Consider the following 17,066-nt stretch of genomic DNA (forward strand, 5'->3'; position numbering starts at 1 on the left):
CCAGCAGGCCCGTGACGATTGGGGTGCGAAGCGAAGGGATGAGTGGGAGAGAGAGAGAGAGAGAGAGATAGACAACCGAGGCATTTTGGAAAGTGCAAAGAAATGCCGCACGTTTTCATGAGGGGTTTTTGTGGCCACACATTTTGTTCATTTTGTAAATTTTTCTTGTTTTATTATTATCAGTATGTTTTTTTTCTTTGTTCCTGTTTCCTTTTTACACGGCATTGGTTTGAGACAGCGGCGGGACGAAGTTACACGCACACATACACACCAAAGATTAAAAGAAACAACAACACATCGTAAGATTATTCTCCAAGCAGGTGCTTTGCAAATGGCGACGGTAAAGGTAAAGTGGGGCAAGGAGCTTCTTGAGATTACGGTCAGCCTTCAGAGCACGGTGGGGGCATTCAAGGAAAAGCTGCTGCAGCTGACACAGGTTCCTGTGGAACGGCAAAAAATTATGGGCCTCAAAGCCAATGCATCCAAGGACGACGCTACGCTCTCCCAAGTTGGTGTCACTGACGGCAAAACGCTGATGCTTCTTGGAGCGGCAGCGGAACCACCACAAACCAAAGAACCACCGCCGTCGCCAGCCGCCGCATCCAACACGACAGCGGTCCAAGCTCCCGCTGCAGCCACGAGGATGCCTACAGGACTGAGAAACATTGCAAATACATGTTACATGAATGCGGCAGTTCAAATGCTTCATCTTGTGCCTGAGTTGATTGAGTTGCTCCAGTCACGTAAAAATGACACGTTGCTTCATTCAATGGGCGAGCTGTACAAGACGATGGAAGCCAATAAAGACCCCGTCACCCCGTTGCTCTTTTGGAATGCCCTGATCATGCAAAATTCAACCTTTGGGGAGGTTGACGAACATGGCCATCCGATGCAGCACGACGCGCAGGAAGTTCTCAACACAATTCTTCAGCAACTTAACAATGGGATTCAAGAAACACACAAAAATCTTTTTAGTGGGACGATGAAACGGACTTCCGTCTGCAAAGAAATCCCCGATGACGTGTCCGAGGCGTCTGACTTGCCATTCCTCATGTTATCTTGCAATATCAATGCAGAGGTACAAATGCTGGAGACTGGATTGTATGCATCCTTTAATGAGACAATCTCCGTCCGTTCGGAAAAGTTGGCACGCGAAGTACTTTACTCACGCACAAGCCGAATCAGCATTTTGCCGGAGTATCTTTTTGTGCATCTTGTGCGTTTTTCATGGAGGGCAGATACTCAAAAGAAGGCCAAAATACTCAAGCCAGTCTCCTTCCCCCTGGTACTAGATACCTTTACTCTCTGTACGGATGCACTAAAGGAAAGCATGCAGGAGGAACGAGGCAGGGTGTTGGCTCGGCGAGACAAGGAGCTTGAGCGACGTCGTCAAGCCCGGCAAAAGACACAATTTGACGTTACCACAAACGCAGAAGAGGTGTCAACTGGGGCGATGGCAGGTGACGCACATAAAATTGGCAATAAGAGTGGTTACTATGAACTTTGTGGTGTAATTTCCCACAAGGGCCGAAGTGCAGAGAGTGGGCACTACGTCTTCTGGGGTAAGCCTGAGGATCAGTGGTTTGTCTACGATGATGAGCACGTGGCCTCCGTGACAGAGGAAGACGTCAAGCGTCTGAGTGGCGTTGGTGAGGCGCACATTGCGTATGTTCTTATGTACCGTTCTAGGGACCCACGTACAAAGGCCACGACGATTCCACTTTGAATTGGAATACGCCAGTTGTTGTTGAAACCTGCACATTTATTAAACCTCCAATAAATGTCTCACTCCGTGAATGTGCAGGTGTGTATGTGTGTACTCTATTGAATGTTAGGTTTTTACTTACACCTTGACGCAAAGCCTTTTTTTGTTGATTTTGCCCCTGGCTAGAATTTAATATATATATATATATATATTCTTTAAATATTTTTTACTGCACAGCTGCTTTTCTCCGCGTATGACTCGGCACATGTTTGCCACCGAACAGCTGTGCTGAGAAAACCGACCCTTGCTTTTTTTTTTGCACTTTTTTGCACCATGGACGATAGAAGTGAGGGTAGCAGCGGCGGAAGTGCTGGAAATGGGAAAGAAAGGACGAAGGGAGTGTTTAAAGAGAAGAAACAAGGTTTTTTTTTTTTTTTTCGCGTTGGCCCTTGGCAAAATAGCAAAGTAAAATGAAACCTTGCCCGAAACCGGGCGTTGTTGTTGTCAGGAGCTTCTGAACGGGTATCTGCTTTGTGGCGGATGACGATGCTAGCAGCGACCTCTTTCTTTTGCTATTGCTGAAGCGCACAACGGAAGCGGAGGCGTTTTAACCGATGCACCGAATTGTAATGCTGGAAACCGATGCAACTGTTAGCATCCGCCACGAAGAGTTCAGTGCAATTGAAGGTGTCGACGAGGTTTGCAAAAGGGACGTTCACAGGGAAGGACAATGTCTGCTCACATGGCATAAATGTACTGTAGGCGCATCACGAAGAGAGAACGCAGAATAAGGGGGAAAAAAATAATTCCGGTTGTTTATTTCCATACCACGAGGAGGACAAGAATTGGTGCATCCGTCCTATCCGAGGGGTATAGCTACCTCAGAGAGGCTGCGAGGGGAACTGTCCACGTGTCAGAACAATGGTGGAGAAAAATGCCTGGCATTGTGATTTCTACTTTTTTTGTTATTATTCTTCTTCTTAGCCCGGAAGTGCTCTTTACAGCCCTGCAGAAAAAAAAAAAAAAGAAGAAATTTTTTTTTTTTTTTTTTGTGGATGCGGATGCGGATGCGGATGATGATGATGACGTTAGCGGCAACTTGCAGCTTCAGCAGATGCTTTTATTACCCCTCTGCGAGTGAGCTGTCCAGCCATCTCCGCAGTGCCGAGCGAGGCACGGGCACCCAAAAACCCATCTCATTGCAATGGGCATCAACATGGTACGGCAAAAAGAATCCTCCTCTAAGCTCGTCAGCGGTTGCAGGGAACTAAAGCCGTGGAGGCATCTTTGCCGGGGACTCCTCCAAGGGTATTCATGGTCTTTTCACGCTCCTTATTTGGATTTGTCACACCCGACCACCAGGGTGATATGAAGAAAGGAGTCGACATCTTCAACGGGAGGTACAACGCCTGTACGATGAGTTGCTTTTCCTCTCAAGTGAGAACCAAACTTTCAAGAACTTTTTTTTAAATTATTGGCAGCTGGCTGTGACGCAGAATTCTCTCCAACAAATGACCATTGATGTTTCTCGAGATCAACCCCAAGACGAGGAGCTGCAAATACGGAAATGCGAAGAACGACCCATTTTATTGCAGGATGAGTCGAATTGAATGATCAGCGAGGTGGCGAAGCAAATTCAGCTTTACGTCACCACTGCCTCACAGGCTTAAAGAATAGACCACGAGAACCTAAGTGAAATGGAAAGGCCCCTGTTGCAGTCGGACACCTCAACGTTGTGCCAGGGTCTAGTACTCTTTGCTAGAGAGGAAGCTAAGTGCCTGCTGCCCATCCGCTGCACGCGGAGAGGCAGGAGGCGCCGCACAAACGGGTCGGAAGGGCAGCAGATGGAGCCATTTACATGGTTGCCCGCGGAGCGGTATTTCCATCCGCTGCTGAATTCCATCGGCACTCTTCAGCGCTATACATACCGTTTGCGTGCCGTATGTGACGCGGAACGACAAAAGCTACTGCTAAGCGGAGACATTGAGCAGAACCCAGGTCCCATAGCAGTACTCCAGATGAACGTTTCTTGCCTCACGCCGTCAAAACTCGCAACATTAATGGCGCAAGGAGCAGACATAATAGCCATCCAGGAGACTTGGAAGTCGTCAGAGCAGATCGCCAGTATGCATACTGGAGATTATGTGCTCTATGCACAGTCGCGCATCGGCAAGGGAGGCGGTGTGGCGGTGCTAGTGCGGAAAACTCTCCGCTCCAAGCGTATACCTCTCACCATCCCCCAGCATGGCACCAGCCTTGAAGTGGTGGTGGTCCAGGTTGCTCTGGACCAGAACCGTGATATTATTGTAGCGAGTGCCTATATGAGACCACCACCGCAAGTAACGCAATCCTTCAGGCGGTTAGTAAACTGCCTTCCAGCCTCGTCGCCGCTCCTGCTGTGCGGGGATTTCAACATGCATCACCCACAGTGGGAGCCATTCTTGGAGTCTTCTCCAAGCGAGGTTGCCGCAGAATTTTTAGAACTGTGCACGGATGCAGGACTCACCTTGGTTAACACCCCTGGTGAGATCACGTATGCTCGTGGCACAGGAGAACGATCCTGTATCGATCTGACATGGTCAAAGCATTTGACTGTGTCAGATTGGTCAGCTTCTGTGTCGCCGCTTAGTGATCATTATATGCTAACATTTACGCTGCATCAGGCATTTATGGATACCATACCTTCGGCACCCCCTTCGGCACCTAGGGCATTCTACAGTTGGGGGAAGTGCAAATGGGATTTATTCATCAAGGACTTCGACGCACAACTTCCGGCATATGACTACAAAAAGCAGTCCACCGGCATTAAAGCTTTCACGAGAGCGCTTATTACTTCGTATCGACGACATTGCCCCCGCGGCATGCACAAGGATGGTCCCAGGCTTTGGGACGACACTCTCATGGAGGCAGAGCGGATTGCTACCGACAGCAAGGCCCGCTATCTACAGTTACCGACGCCCGACCGTGAGGCAGAAACGCAACGGACAAGGAGCCAATTCTTCCTCCTACTCCGAGAGCGCTTGCGCAACACGTATCTACGTCGCATCAGCAAGTTAAATCCAGGCGAACCACTCGCATGGAAACACATTTCCGGACGAAAAAAGGCATCACTTCCATCTCCTACATCATTGTTGTTGGGAGATGGTCAACACACTTATAAAACAGCAAGGAGAGCAGCGAATGCTCTCAATCGCATCTTTTTACCATTTCACCCCTCTCACAAGGCAGTTAGGTTTTCCAAAGGCATCAAAAGACAGAACACATCTTTGAACATTATTTCTTCTTCTCTTTTTGGGCAGCAGAACAACAGCGAGTCTGCCGCTACATCTAGCTTAGTTTCTTCTACCTCTCTTATCTCTTGTATTTCTGAGCCGCAGAATAACAGCGAGTCTGCCGCTACATCTACTTCAGTTTTTTCATTCTCATCTAATTCAGAGCCACAGGATAACAACGAAGCTGCCACCACATCTGGTTTAGTTGCTCATCTTCACTCCCCTCTTGATGCACCTTTTAATCGTACGGAACTGCTTGCTGCGCTACGTAATACGCCGTATGGCAAGGCCCCCGGACCGGATGAAGTCTACAGTGAGGCACTGCGACATATTTCGTCAAAGGGTCTTCGATTCCTTCTTCGTTGCATTAACCACAGCTGGACGACAGGTACTATCCCGGCTGAGTGGAGACGCGCTACCATCGTTCCACTCTTAAAACCCGGTAAGTCGCCGGAACTGCTTGAGTCATATCGACCCATCAGCCTTACTTCCATTGTGAGTAAGGTTGCTGAGAAAATGGTACTGAAGAGATTGCTTTGGGTGTGGACGCCTCACCCCCACCAGTATGCATATCGTAGTATGCGTACCACGACGATGCAGCTGGCACACCTGATACACGAAGTGGAGCATAATAGAAATCATTATTTCCAAGTGGAGCTTCCCAAGAAGAGCGGTATTGGTAATCAACTCCACTACAGACCCCATCGGACTCTGCTGGTGTTGGTTGATTTCAGCAAGGCTTTTGACTCCATAGATCATCGAGTCCTCAGTCGCTTGCTGGCCAATATTCCGGGGGTGAATTGTAGAAGGTGGCTTAGAAACTTTCTATGTGGTCGCTACGCGAAGACACGAGTTGGTAACAGAAACAGTGATCGGCGTCCCATGCTGCGAGGAGTTCCTCAGGGGTCCGTACTGGGACCATATTTGTTCTCCCTTTACGCACACCCACTTCTCAATCTGCTGAACAGCTTTGCGGATTTCACAGCAGACATGTATGCGGACGACCTCTCTATTATCGTTAAGGGGCAGTCCCGGGAAGACGCCATTCCCACTGCCAACATGGTTCTTAAAAAACTGCATGCGTGGAGTCAGGAAAATGGCCTGGCCATTAACCCGTCAAAGTGTGAAGCCGCTTGGTTCACGCTCTCCACGCACACGGAGTCAGATTATGATCGTGAAGGAAAGTGGCCGCCGGAGACCGCAATGTGAGATTCGCATGCCGATAGTTTGTTATGCGTCTCCTCAACCTGCGAGTTAAGCTGAGCATTTCGATTCTGTACGTCCGCGACGGCGTGGGCATAGTCAGCGATCAATCGCTCCCTTTCAGAAATGAGGAGCCCTTGCTGGACCCCCAACTCCCGGGCCGCACCCACACGATGGGCAGGAGCGCTTGTGTCTCGAAATTAGGGATTTGGGGCGCCCGGAGATTCGCAACATGTCCTGTAAGGCTCGAATCCTCCCGGGGTTTGGCGATGTTTTCCGAAAACAAGCGTAAGCCTGTCATGGAGGCGGCAACAGTTAACGTCGCATCCGACGGCCCGTTTTCATCAACAAAGGTGAGCTGCACCTGGATATCGCCATGGTTGCGTACCAAGTCTAACATGTGGGCGCCAGTGTCGGTCCACCGAGTTACCGAGTAAGGGGAAGCACTGTCATTTCTCTCAAACAACTTGCGGGAATCAGGCGCGGCTGTAAAAAAAAAAAAAAAAAAAAATATGACACGGGTCTGCCAGGAACGCGTAGCGTAGCATGAGAAAATTGACGATTTTTGGGTAAAGCTGCAAGGCTTCCAGGAGCTGGGTGCGCTTCTCCAAGATAAATTCATTTTCCAACAACCGAATAAAGAGAGTTGGAAGACGTCATCATCCATCTGCAATGCCGCCGTGGGAGAATTATAGAGATGTTACAGGAAGCGTTGGGATAGAGTAATTGGCTAGGTGAGGGCAGTGCGATGATACGCGTGGTACCAGATATTCGACACACGGAGATGCGGCTGCTGCATCTGCAGCTAGGGTTTTTCTTGTCTTGCAGGAGGAAGCCTGCGGCATTTTCTAAACGAATGGCCTTCGGAGGAGTGCAATCGATTCTCCAGTGAAGGCAGTGCATGGATTGAGAAAAATGGAAAATTTGCGAAGTGGTTTTTTAGTTGGCATGGCGCGATGCGTCAACAAATCTTCCCGTTGCATTGCAAGACATCAATGAATGTAATAGTTACGGTGCCCACATGTGGTAGATGAATTCTTGCCGCACCTTTTTTGAACGGAGTTTATTGGTCCGTTAAAACAATTTTTTCTTGCCCTTCTTGCAGGGATAGACAGGCATCTGTTCTATTTCTCAAGTAATTTGGAGTAAATAAACGGTACACTTATATGTCTATGTGTTTCTGTCCCCTCTGTGGAGGAATTTATTCTTTTATAGCCCACCTGTACTCTTTTGTTGTTGTTACTTTGTTTGTATTGTGATATAATGCAGTATGCAGAAGGATAAAGGGGGAAGAAGGTAGTAAAAGGATGTTGCGCTCCGCATTGTCCGTGACACTTTGTCAAAGTAAATATGTGAAGCGCCGACAGCCACGGCGTGCAACACACCACGCGATGAGTAGTACCAAGTTGGGGAAGGAACGCTTTGACCTGGCCGAGGCTCTTTATCGCGACCGTCAGCGTGTGGAAAATAACCGAACACTGCCGTGGCGTGCACGTATAAAGCAACTTCAGTCGTTTCCGTGGAAATTTTTTTTTGCATTTATGTTGTTTTGGTCATGGCTGGGGACTTATGTGGTGCCTTATGTGAAGGGCATGCACCCACGTGAACTTCCTGCTCTTGGAGAGGGAATACGCATTCCGGAGGAGCTTCAGCAGCGAGCCACACCAATGCCGGCGTTTATGCACAGGGCAAATGATGATAAACTGCACAAGTAAGACGAATCACTTTTTTCCATTTTATTGGACGAATCATGCTGCACGCTATCACGTGTAATATTTGTCTTTTTTGGAGAGACACAACAGACGATGCATTGCCTCTTGGTTATCGTTTTTTTGCTATTTACTCTTATTCTGTGTCTTTGTGTGTGTTTCTGATTGGTGACATGAGAGTGATGGAAGCGTCACTATTGGACGTTTTCTATTAAACTCCGTCACTATAAACCGAAATTGGCGCCTTCATTACATTAATTTGCAACGCCATGGATGTCTTGGCAAGACGGACGCCTTTATCTCAGCGGTATGAATCTTATCACCAGCGTTTTCACGGACACCATTCAACATGTACCCTTGGGGAATGAGAAGCTTTGACGCAGGCGTTACTTTTTTCCACTTTACTTTTTTTCCCGTTTTTCTGTCATGGGTGGTGAAAGTGTCGTATTTTGACGGGATTTAATGACACAAACTAGGAAGAACGGTTGCTGCCAATGATGGGTGTGTGCTCCACGCAAAATGAGTTATTTGACTCTCTGATGTGCCTCGGACACCTTCTCTCGCTGTGTGAGGGGTGCCGGAAGTCACATGTCCTAAAAATTCGGAATAATTTAACTAAACATTATTATTTTTTTTTTCGGGAGCCGTGTGACCACGTGCTTCTTCACACAGTGCTGTTTTCCTCTTGATATTGTGTGCCTCACTTCAAACCGTTTCCTCTTACTGTGTTTTTCTGTATGCCTTCAGTCGTGTGGAAGGGGTGCAAAGAACTGGTCTATTGCTGCTTTCATCGTATCATACACAAAAGATTTTCCTGACAAAGCGGTGGACATTTGCCGTTGTGGGCCAAATGACATAATTTCTGCCCTTTGTGAATTGCGCGACGTGCTGGCGATTGGGGACCCACGCGTGTGATTTGACTTTCGAATAAATTTGACACACAAAGACACCTCTAGCGCGTTCTGGAACTTCTGAATGACTGGATGGTTCTGGACAGCACTGCGATATTTTCGCAATGCGGGGAAAAAACTACCAACAAAAGAGCCTGAAAACTTCTTTTTTCTTTTGCTCACGTCTGCTCACGTCTGCTCCATTGGTTAAATACGCCATGACCTGAAGCAGGAGAATATCTTTCTTTGCCAGAAGAAGATGTCTACAAGTATAGATATGCCATACGTTTTGGGCGTATACGGCACTTATATGATATCGACAACGAAATTACATTACTGGAATGCCCGAGGAACACTGATTTACATTGGAATCGAGAAAGTCAATGTGGGTTACTACGGCGCCCAGAGCGAACTCCATGACGTCAAGTGCGATGCATGGTCGTTGGGAGCGATGCCACACATTCTTCTAGGCGGTCGGGTACCCTTTGGTGGGGCTCCTCTAAAAGGGAAGCAGTCCAGCGCATTGTGTCTAACACTTTGGGCCTCTTTGGAGGCAGTTGGAGAAACATATATTGCTGAGTGCCGTGGCAAATGTCAAGGCATGCGGAACACTTGATCCGCAAAACCAGCTTTTGCGTAGGATCCACGTAACCATGCATGGGTAGAAGGTGTGCCATCAAACGCCCTTGTAGCGGAAGGGCAGGAGGCGCTTCATTATTTGAATAGTCAAGCAACGTCACTTGCCGCGTTACGTTTGCTCCGTGCAAGGAGTTCTCTTTTGAGGCATTGTGGTTCTAACCCATCGTCTGGGGAAGTGCCCTGCGTCACCCGGACAGGATTGTGGCTGTCATTGGGACGCAGTTGCAGACGTATCGCGCGATGGTGCAATGACACGGGCTTTGGAAGAGCTTTTTGCCGTCCAGCAGAGTGGCGCTTGCGACGTTGCTGTGCATGGCTTACTGGATTGTCCTCCTGTCACATCCAGGATGTGTGTGAGCTTCTTTTTTGTTGGCAGGCGCAGCATGGATGTCGGTTTCTTTTTTGGGTGATTGAGAGCCTCCCGGAGCCGGAGGCGGCGCAAGGTCTGAAAGAGCCGCCAAACAGTAATAAGTACGTTTAGCAGCGGCTTGCGAAGGCGTTTGGAGTGATTGATGCGGCGCATACGTTTACTGTTGCACTTGCAGCCAAACTCAGCAATGAGCATAGACCCAATGTTATGCCTACTCTGTCAGATAGGCCGACCAAAAATTATTCCCGGCAACCCTCGCTATACCCACCGAGGCTCCCGGCAGGGCTGATGAACCGTTTGGGGGTTGTCAGAAGCTCTTCTAATGTTACTCTACAGCCAACAAAAGTTTCACCCACACCAAAACGGCACAAAAGGGCATACACCGAGACACACGACCGAGGTCCGCTACAGCCCATACTTTATGAATCTTTATCTCATGAGTATTTTGTATTGCTTTCTTACATCATGGACAAAATGTCGGCGGGCTATGGAAAGCGACGTTCTTGACAAACGACCCCTATTTTGCACGGCTGGACATTGCTGTGCGTTGAGTAGCGGTGCTCCCACATACGCATCTCACGATGCCGTTGGCGTGGTGCTCGAAGCAGGAATTGGCTGTGCCACATATATATATATATATATATATATATATGCTACGCGTGTTTTATTATTATTGTTTTTAATGTGCTCAAACACCTTTTTTCGTCACTTTTGTTGCACAGAGACACACAGTTTGCCGTTGTGGATTGCTTTGTGGTTTGTATGTATTTTTTATATTTTGTGCTTTTTGGAGTTGTATTTTTGCGCGGTGGAGCATACATGCAGGGGATGCGTGTGTCTGAAGGGCAGGGAGTTTGCCGCATTTCCCACGTAGCAGTGTGAGTATACTTGCAGAGAAGACTCTTACGGCCATGCATTGTTCTTGTCAGTCCTTATTTGCAGTCCTATTTTCTTGTTTAAATTTGTGGCAGCCTTTACAGTGTTCAGTTATAATTAGGGTGTGAAAAGAGAAATGCCTTGCAGCGGGTTTCCTGCCGCCAAAGGGCGTACTTTTTTTTTACCTTTTCTGTGGTGCTGGGTCTGCGGCATTGAAAAGTTCGTGTCTCCGCTCTCTTTTGCTCATGAGGTGGTGTGTTGACGACGCACGTGTCGAACCATGGCACAGCGGGGCTCTCTGTAGCTGGTGGTGTCTTCACAATCTTTTTTTAATGTTGTTTTAAGCGGCACCATTTGTTTGCGTTCCAATGCGGGGGGCGATGGGGATTCCGGAACATCTGCTTTTGGTGGCAATGTGTACATGCCATTTGAACTCGTGAGATGGTTTTGGGAGACCTGATGCTGTGGTGGCGTGGGCGTTTTGTCGTCCAGTTGTGTTTGTGTTTTCCTACGTATCCACCGGCGGAATTGCAGCACGGGGTGTGGGCGTGTCAACCCCGTAGGCCTCAACGGGGAGCACACACACGGACACACACAGTTTATCTTTGTAGACACTGCCTGAGGACGTGATTGCCACGGGGCGGTGGTGGTGGCGCCACACCTACCCACGCCACGTTTGGCATGACTGTTTGTGTGGAGGCTGACAATGGGCACCGCATACTGTTACTGCCACTCCCATAATCGATGTGTCTTTTGTCCCATGCTGCTCTTGTTACTTTCGTAGGAGAACTTTTCACCACTTCCCAGCTCTCAATATCCACAATGCGCTCTTCTGCATCTCTCGCCGCGCTTTTCAGAGCATTGAGCAAGCACTACTGCCAGGTGCTGCTCTGGACTGCTGTTGTGTTGTTGATTCTGCTTAATTTTGTTTCATTGACGATGGACACAAATGTGTGGCAGGTTCCCTCCATCCCTGTGTACTGCAGCGCGTTTGCACCCTCTCCAACGCGGGAGCCAAGGGTTGCTCTTATTGTTGTTCATACGGGCTACTCTCCCGGCTGGTGCAGGATGCAGGTGAGCTCCATTCTTTCCCGCGTGTCTGTAACAACGATTGGCATGGGGGCGAATTACACACACACATCCCGCCCGTCGTTGCTGCTGGACTGCATAACTGACGAGGGCCTGCGCGATGAGGACGTGGTGGTGGTGTTCGATGGTGGCGACACGATGTTCACCGGACCCCTTGGGATAAAGCAGGCCGTGGAGGACTTTGTGGCAACAACAGCGCCCACCGCAGACGCCTTCAACGCCACGGCGGTGCATCGAGGTGAGGCAACAGCCCCCTTGTTGTTTGAGAGTGACCCGGTCTGTTATGCGCCACAGATGGAACTCATGGTCCCATGGGGGCCTCAAGAAAACTTTGCGAAATGCGGTTGGTACTACGAACGTGTATGGGAGGCCGCCAAGTCCTCTGCGGATCAGCGCATGGTGCGTTTTCTGGCGTCGGGGTACCGATTTCTCGCTGGTGGAGGAATGGTGGGGCGTGTGTGGGCTTTTCGAGAGGCGTACAAAGCATATGCGAGCCTTTTGGCGACGAGTGATAAATGGTGGTGTGACCAGAGCATCTGGTCGCTTTTGCATGTGTGGAGCGTGACCCGGGACACGAATGTGACTGCCGATTTCCGCATACGATATGGTCTTCTGAGTCTTGACTACAACAACACTTTCTTTCTCACACCGCGTTCCGGGGCCTTTGGGTCCCCGGCGTTGTATCATTTTCCTGGGCCCCCTTACTTGTGGGACAAAATGCCTACACTGCTGAACCGCACAACGTGGGTGGACTGGCTGCGTTATTCTCCTGACGTCATGAATGAGACCAGGGATTTTGTGCAGAATGCTACTGTGAAAATATACGACGCTGATCGGAAGGCAAAAACGATTCCTTTTCCTGAAGTCTGCTCGTTGAACGACGTTCTCAATCCTGAATGGTTGGCCCTTCAGCTTAGTAAATAATTTTTTGCAGTGGCCATGCTTGGTGTGGTCCGCACAATAACACTGTGTACGCGATGTACCTTGATGTATTGAACAGCTTGTGGAAGGATTGCGTCCGATGGTGCAACCCTTTCTATTATCCCCTATTTAATTGGAATGCCTTAATTTTGCTCTTTTTGGTTTCTCTCCGGTGGATTGCGGATGCGTCGTCGTTGAGCCGCGTTGGAGGGCGAGACAATTCTCATTTTTCACCCCACCCACTCCCTCGGGCCCGCCTTGCTGCGGGGTCGTGGGCCATTGGGGGAAGGGCTCGAAAGAGACGCTCATTCACAAGCCGCCCGGAAACCACTTCATATGTATGCACCGGGTTTGTCTCAGACCACCAGACCGTTGTTCCGTTGTTTTTTTTTTTCTCCTGCAAGTCTTTTCCGTAATTGTTTAAATTTTTTTAAATTTTGCTGATTGAAGGGTAACACGTGAGGGAAAACAGCTTTTATTTGGTTTAAGAAATCGTTACTAAATGTGTGATAAGATGAAGCTAAACAATTGTTGGGCGCCTTTTTTGGCACTTATTTTCATCATTCATTACATGGCTTGTGTTTTTGATAATACACCGCCTGAAGGGTGGCGAGGGCAGTTTGTTTTTTACTTTTTTCAGTCTCTTACCACTGCACAACGCACTGTTATTTGTGTGGAGAGGCGACAGACATCGAAGGCGCGGAATAGTGTCAATTTGCGAATTCACAATGGGTCAAAGTAAAGTGGAGTGTAATTTTTGAAGGAACTAATTTTTTTTTTTTTTTTTTGCTTGATGGGTTTTTAGTCCGAAGTGTTATTTAATTTATTTAGGATGTAATTTCGTTTTGCTTTTGTGTGTATGAATAGAGGAGAGGTGTATATATACCGCCAAATAAACGTTTGACCATTTTATTTTATTTATTTTTTTTTTGCTGGGGGTTCTTGGGCTGCTGTATAATTAAAATTCTCATTATTATTATTTTTTTGATTCTGGCACGTCTTTTGCGGGTTTTGTGTTGCTTTAATTTTGTGCCTTTTCTTTTCTTTGCGTATATGCAGGCACAGGCACACACACAGAAACGCACGGTGTACACATTTCGCTGCAGGCGGATGCTTTTTTTTTTTTTCACGGTGCCTGAGGTTTCTTGTGGTTTCTGCTTTTTTCCGTGGACAGGAGAGTGAGAGAGGCAGTGAGAATGCGCCGTGGCTCTCATCCCCTGTGCGATTGCTGTGACGGTGGGTGAATGTTTTTGATTGCACTTTTGTGCGTTGCTGTGGGTGACCCCTGCGGGGGTGCGTGGCCCCAAAACAAAGTTGTCCGGGGGCTCACCTGTCGGCACGATGGCCGCAGCGTTTGGCTGTCACTTTGTGCACTCGGGGAATATGCTACGACGCTTTCACGTGTGTGTTGCTTCGGGGTCAATTTGCCGGCGGCTGTGCGATTGCCGAGTGGAGAAAGAGGAGTGGAGGGAAGTGCGTGAGTGCAGCGGTCAGCAGTCGCGCTGGGTGTCTCGCCGCGGAGCGCATTGCCCACCCAGCCCAGCACCGCTCCTGTCGGGCATCCTCTATCACACTGCAGCATCGTAGTCGACGTCACCAGCACGCAGCGAGGCAGTGGATGCCGCCGCCGCCACGAGTGCGACCGGAAGGAGACGTGTCTGCTGTTGCGTTTCGAGGGGGTCACTCCGTGTGGTACAGTGGCGTGCCCACAACGTCCTCGCGGAGTCCGCACACGAAACTGGGCACTGGACGCAGAGTGTTTGCGTCGTGGAGGACACCGCGGTGGAGTCCCTTCTCCTTCCAGGTGGAAGGACGCCTGATTTTCCTTTTGTTTTTATTCAGGCGGGTTGCTGCGCGGTGACACCACAACGAGGCAGTTGTTTTCACCGTGGAGGGGTGATATCTGTGGGGCTACGCATTGGGGATATGAATGGCGAATGCAATATTGAAGGCAGCCTCATGGCTTTTTTGTGCTGTGCGAATTGCATAAATTTTCGATAAAAAATATATACATATATAAATATATTTTCCCTCTGCGGGAGCTTACCATGATGCGCCGCTGTTGTGGCGTGTATGATTTGTGCTCCCTGCGTGTGGCCGCTGCTTTACCGAATTCTCTTCCCACTTGTTTCTGTGTGTGTTTGTTAAGGACGATATGCACGCGCGCATCTATTCTTGTGGAGTGTGTGCGGTGACGGCGGTGACACACGGATGCGGGACCGTGGCGAGCGGTATGCGTGGGCGAACCCTCCGTGCGCACCACGTTGTTGTTGTTGTTTGCCCTCTCCAACACTGTGCTGGGTGGATGGCACCCACTTGCCGTCTTTGCGGTGGTCCTCGTGCATGTGGTATGTATCGCAAACTGTGTGGATGACTCTCTTGCTGAGGATGTCAGTCATGTCTGTGACCCTTGTCTCTTACTCTTATTCCTTTTTTTGCTTGGTGGTTAGTGTTTAGATTTAACTCAACCCAAATACGAAAACAGGTATATAATCGATTCTCACGCGGAAGAGGATAATAAATAGTCTTCTCTCTGGCGCGGAATTCAACGAAGGTGGCTGAAGGATGTACGTGCTGGAGGGATTCTACGAGTCTGTGTACAATGCGAGGTGGAGCCATGTCGTGGAAGTTACTGACGGCGAGGGGACGGGAATGGATGTGAGGGAGGGGGAACCACCGCAGCCATGGACGTACAAGGCAGTTGGCAACACTCTCGAAAAGGATGACGGTGTGCAGCAATCCGGTGCACCGCGTCCCAGGCTGATGGTGCTCACCTCGGACAAGGGATGGCCGTACTCGTGGAATACGACACAGGATCTTCCTAAGGATGTTTTTGTAAACTGTGAGGTGGAGCGAGTGTGACGGACCGTCAGGAATGATCTAACCGAATTGCTCGGCCCTGACCCTGGGGCCTACTTTGAGCCCAAGCAGCATCTGTTGATTGGGACGCCCGGGATCGGGGAGTCGATGTCTTCCGGCTCGTACCTCCTCTACCAGCTGCCGCACTGCGATGTGGAGAAACCCCAAGTGGTCGTCTACAGTTTTGGTGGAGGTGCGGTGTAAGTGTTTGACAAGACCATCCAGACGGTGACAAGATACGTGGGTGGTAAAGCATGCAAGAGGTTTTTGTGTGATTTGTGGGATTGTGGGATGAAAGCGTATATTATTTACGATGTGGCAAGGAAAGGAACACCGCCAGCGAGTTATTTTGTGCCTTATGATAGATGGGGCATGATTGTGGTGTCACCCCCAAATGTGCGCAACTGTGATTAATGGGAGAAGAAAGTAGTAGTCTGGAGTATCATCGCGAATTGCTCCGAGGAGATGGATGTGAATGCGATGTGTGCATAGATGAGGCGGGATGGGACTGCACAGGAGCAAGCGGAATACTGGAGGATGCTCAAAGAACACATGTATAAAGTGGGGCCGATTCCACGTTACATCTTTGATGCGAATGAGTTCGTTGCACACTCTGCTGCCATTGAGGATGCCTTGGATGGGATCAAGTCCCGGGATGGTGAAAAGCAATTTACAGATGGGGGAGTGAGACTGTGGGACTCTGAGAATCCGTCTCAAAAGCTCGTGAGGGTTGTCCGAGCAAGAGGAGAAGTCGGTGCTGAGGGATTTCTCAACGCACCGATATCTGTTTGCCTCGGGCGTCGAATACCATGCTATTTTGGGGGAAGAAATGAGTGAGAAAGATATATATATATATATCTGTTGCTATTGTTGGGGAAGAGGAATACTCTTTTGTCTGAATGTATGGGAGGGTTTGACTTGCGCGCATTCGTGTTTGGTGGAGCTTTTCGGTGCATTAGTAGGGGACCTCAAGGAGCTGGGGCCACCAGCACGTCGTGGAGGACAGTACGCAGAGCTGAAGGCGAACTTTGGAGGACACCGCCGAGTTGTATGTGGAGTGGTTGCAATGGAATACCACACAAATAATAATATAAAGCATCGGCTGCTGTGCATACCGGCGGGTGCAAGCTTTCCGCTGGTGGACGGCTTTTTCTTCATGGAGTTAAATCCAATGACGCTGGTCGGGCTGCGGATGACTACGGCGAGTGCGCATCACACGATAACCAGCACTGCGAGGCAGTTCACGGAGTGCCTGGCGGCATATTTTAGTGGTTGGGAGGAGTTATACCGAGACCTGTCGTGGGAGTTTATTTATGTGCGGCACGCAGACAGCACGCCGATGAATGACTGGCAGAGATGTGATGTTGTAAATTCCGATAATGTGAGCCGCGCTGAAAACCGGGAGATTGCGGCGTTCTGGGAGGAAGAGGTGCGCCAGTACATAGCAGCAATATCATCCAGAGAATTTAGAAGAGATGCAGTTCTCCGAAGTGAGGAATAATCACCGAAATAGGAAAAAAAATTGGGGAATGG

General features: G+C 49.2%; 3 protein-coding genes and 2 pseudogenes across 3 annotated transcripts, besides 12 other annotated features; all 5 read left to right on the forward strand.

Annotated features, from left to right (window-relative positions):
- Positions 1-4,199: a sequence feature (heterozygous, Esmeraldo-like haplotype).
- Positions 47-72: a microsatellite.
- On the forward strand, positions 332-1,726 carry Tc00.1047053506569.10 (ubiquitin hydrolase, putative; the record flags this gene model as incomplete). Its single annotated transcript, XM_803671.1, has 1 exon — positions 332-1,726. One exon carries the CDS (start codon positions 332-334, stop codon positions 1,724-1,726), a length of 1,395 nt encoding a protein of 464 aa, XP_808764.1.
- Positions 1,898-1,917: a microsatellite.
- Positions 2,718-2,756: a sequence feature (AT_rich).
- Positions 3,413-6,168: a mobile genetic element.
- Positions 4,200-17,066: a sequence feature (areas not merged during assembly with more than two copies in the genome that could not be assigned to a particular haplotype).
- Positions 6,173-6,670: a mobile genetic element.
- Positions 6,671-6,691: a microsatellite.
- Positions 7,488-7,895, forward strand: Tc00.1047053506569.40 (hypothetical protein, conserved; the record flags this gene model as incomplete). The annotated part of the gene is made up of 1 exon (XM_803672.1): positions 7,488-7,895. The coding sequence occupies one exon, from the start codon at positions 7,488-7,490 to the stop codon at positions 7,893-7,895; it is 408 nt and encodes a 135-aa protein (XP_808765.1).
- On the forward strand, positions 8,572-10,005 carry Tc00.1047053506569.45 (annotated as a pseudogene).
- Positions 10,413-10,440: a microsatellite.
- Tc00.1047053506569.50 (expression site-associated gene (ESAG-like) protein, putative) lies at positions 11,409-12,677 on the forward strand (the record flags this gene model as incomplete). Its single annotated transcript, XM_803673.1, has 1 exon — positions 11,409-12,677. One exon carries the CDS (start codon positions 11,409-11,411, stop codon positions 12,675-12,677), a length of 1,269 nt encoding a protein of 422 aa, XP_808766.1.
- Positions 13,442-13,462: a sequence feature (AT_rich).
- Positions 13,581-13,605: a sequence feature (AT_rich).
- Positions 14,672-14,703: a sequence feature (AT_rich).
- On the forward strand, positions 15,238-17,066 carry Tc00.1047053506569.60 (annotated as a pseudogene; the record flags this gene model as incomplete).

The sequence above is a fragment of the Trypanosoma cruzi genome, genomic scaffold, assembly GCF_000209065.1.
Source record: "Trypanosoma cruzi strain CL Brener 1047053516997 genomic scaffold, whole genome shotgun sequence".
NCBI classification, from domain to species: domain Eukaryota; phylum Euglenozoa; class Kinetoplastea; order Trypanosomatida; family Trypanosomatidae; genus Trypanosoma; species Trypanosoma cruzi.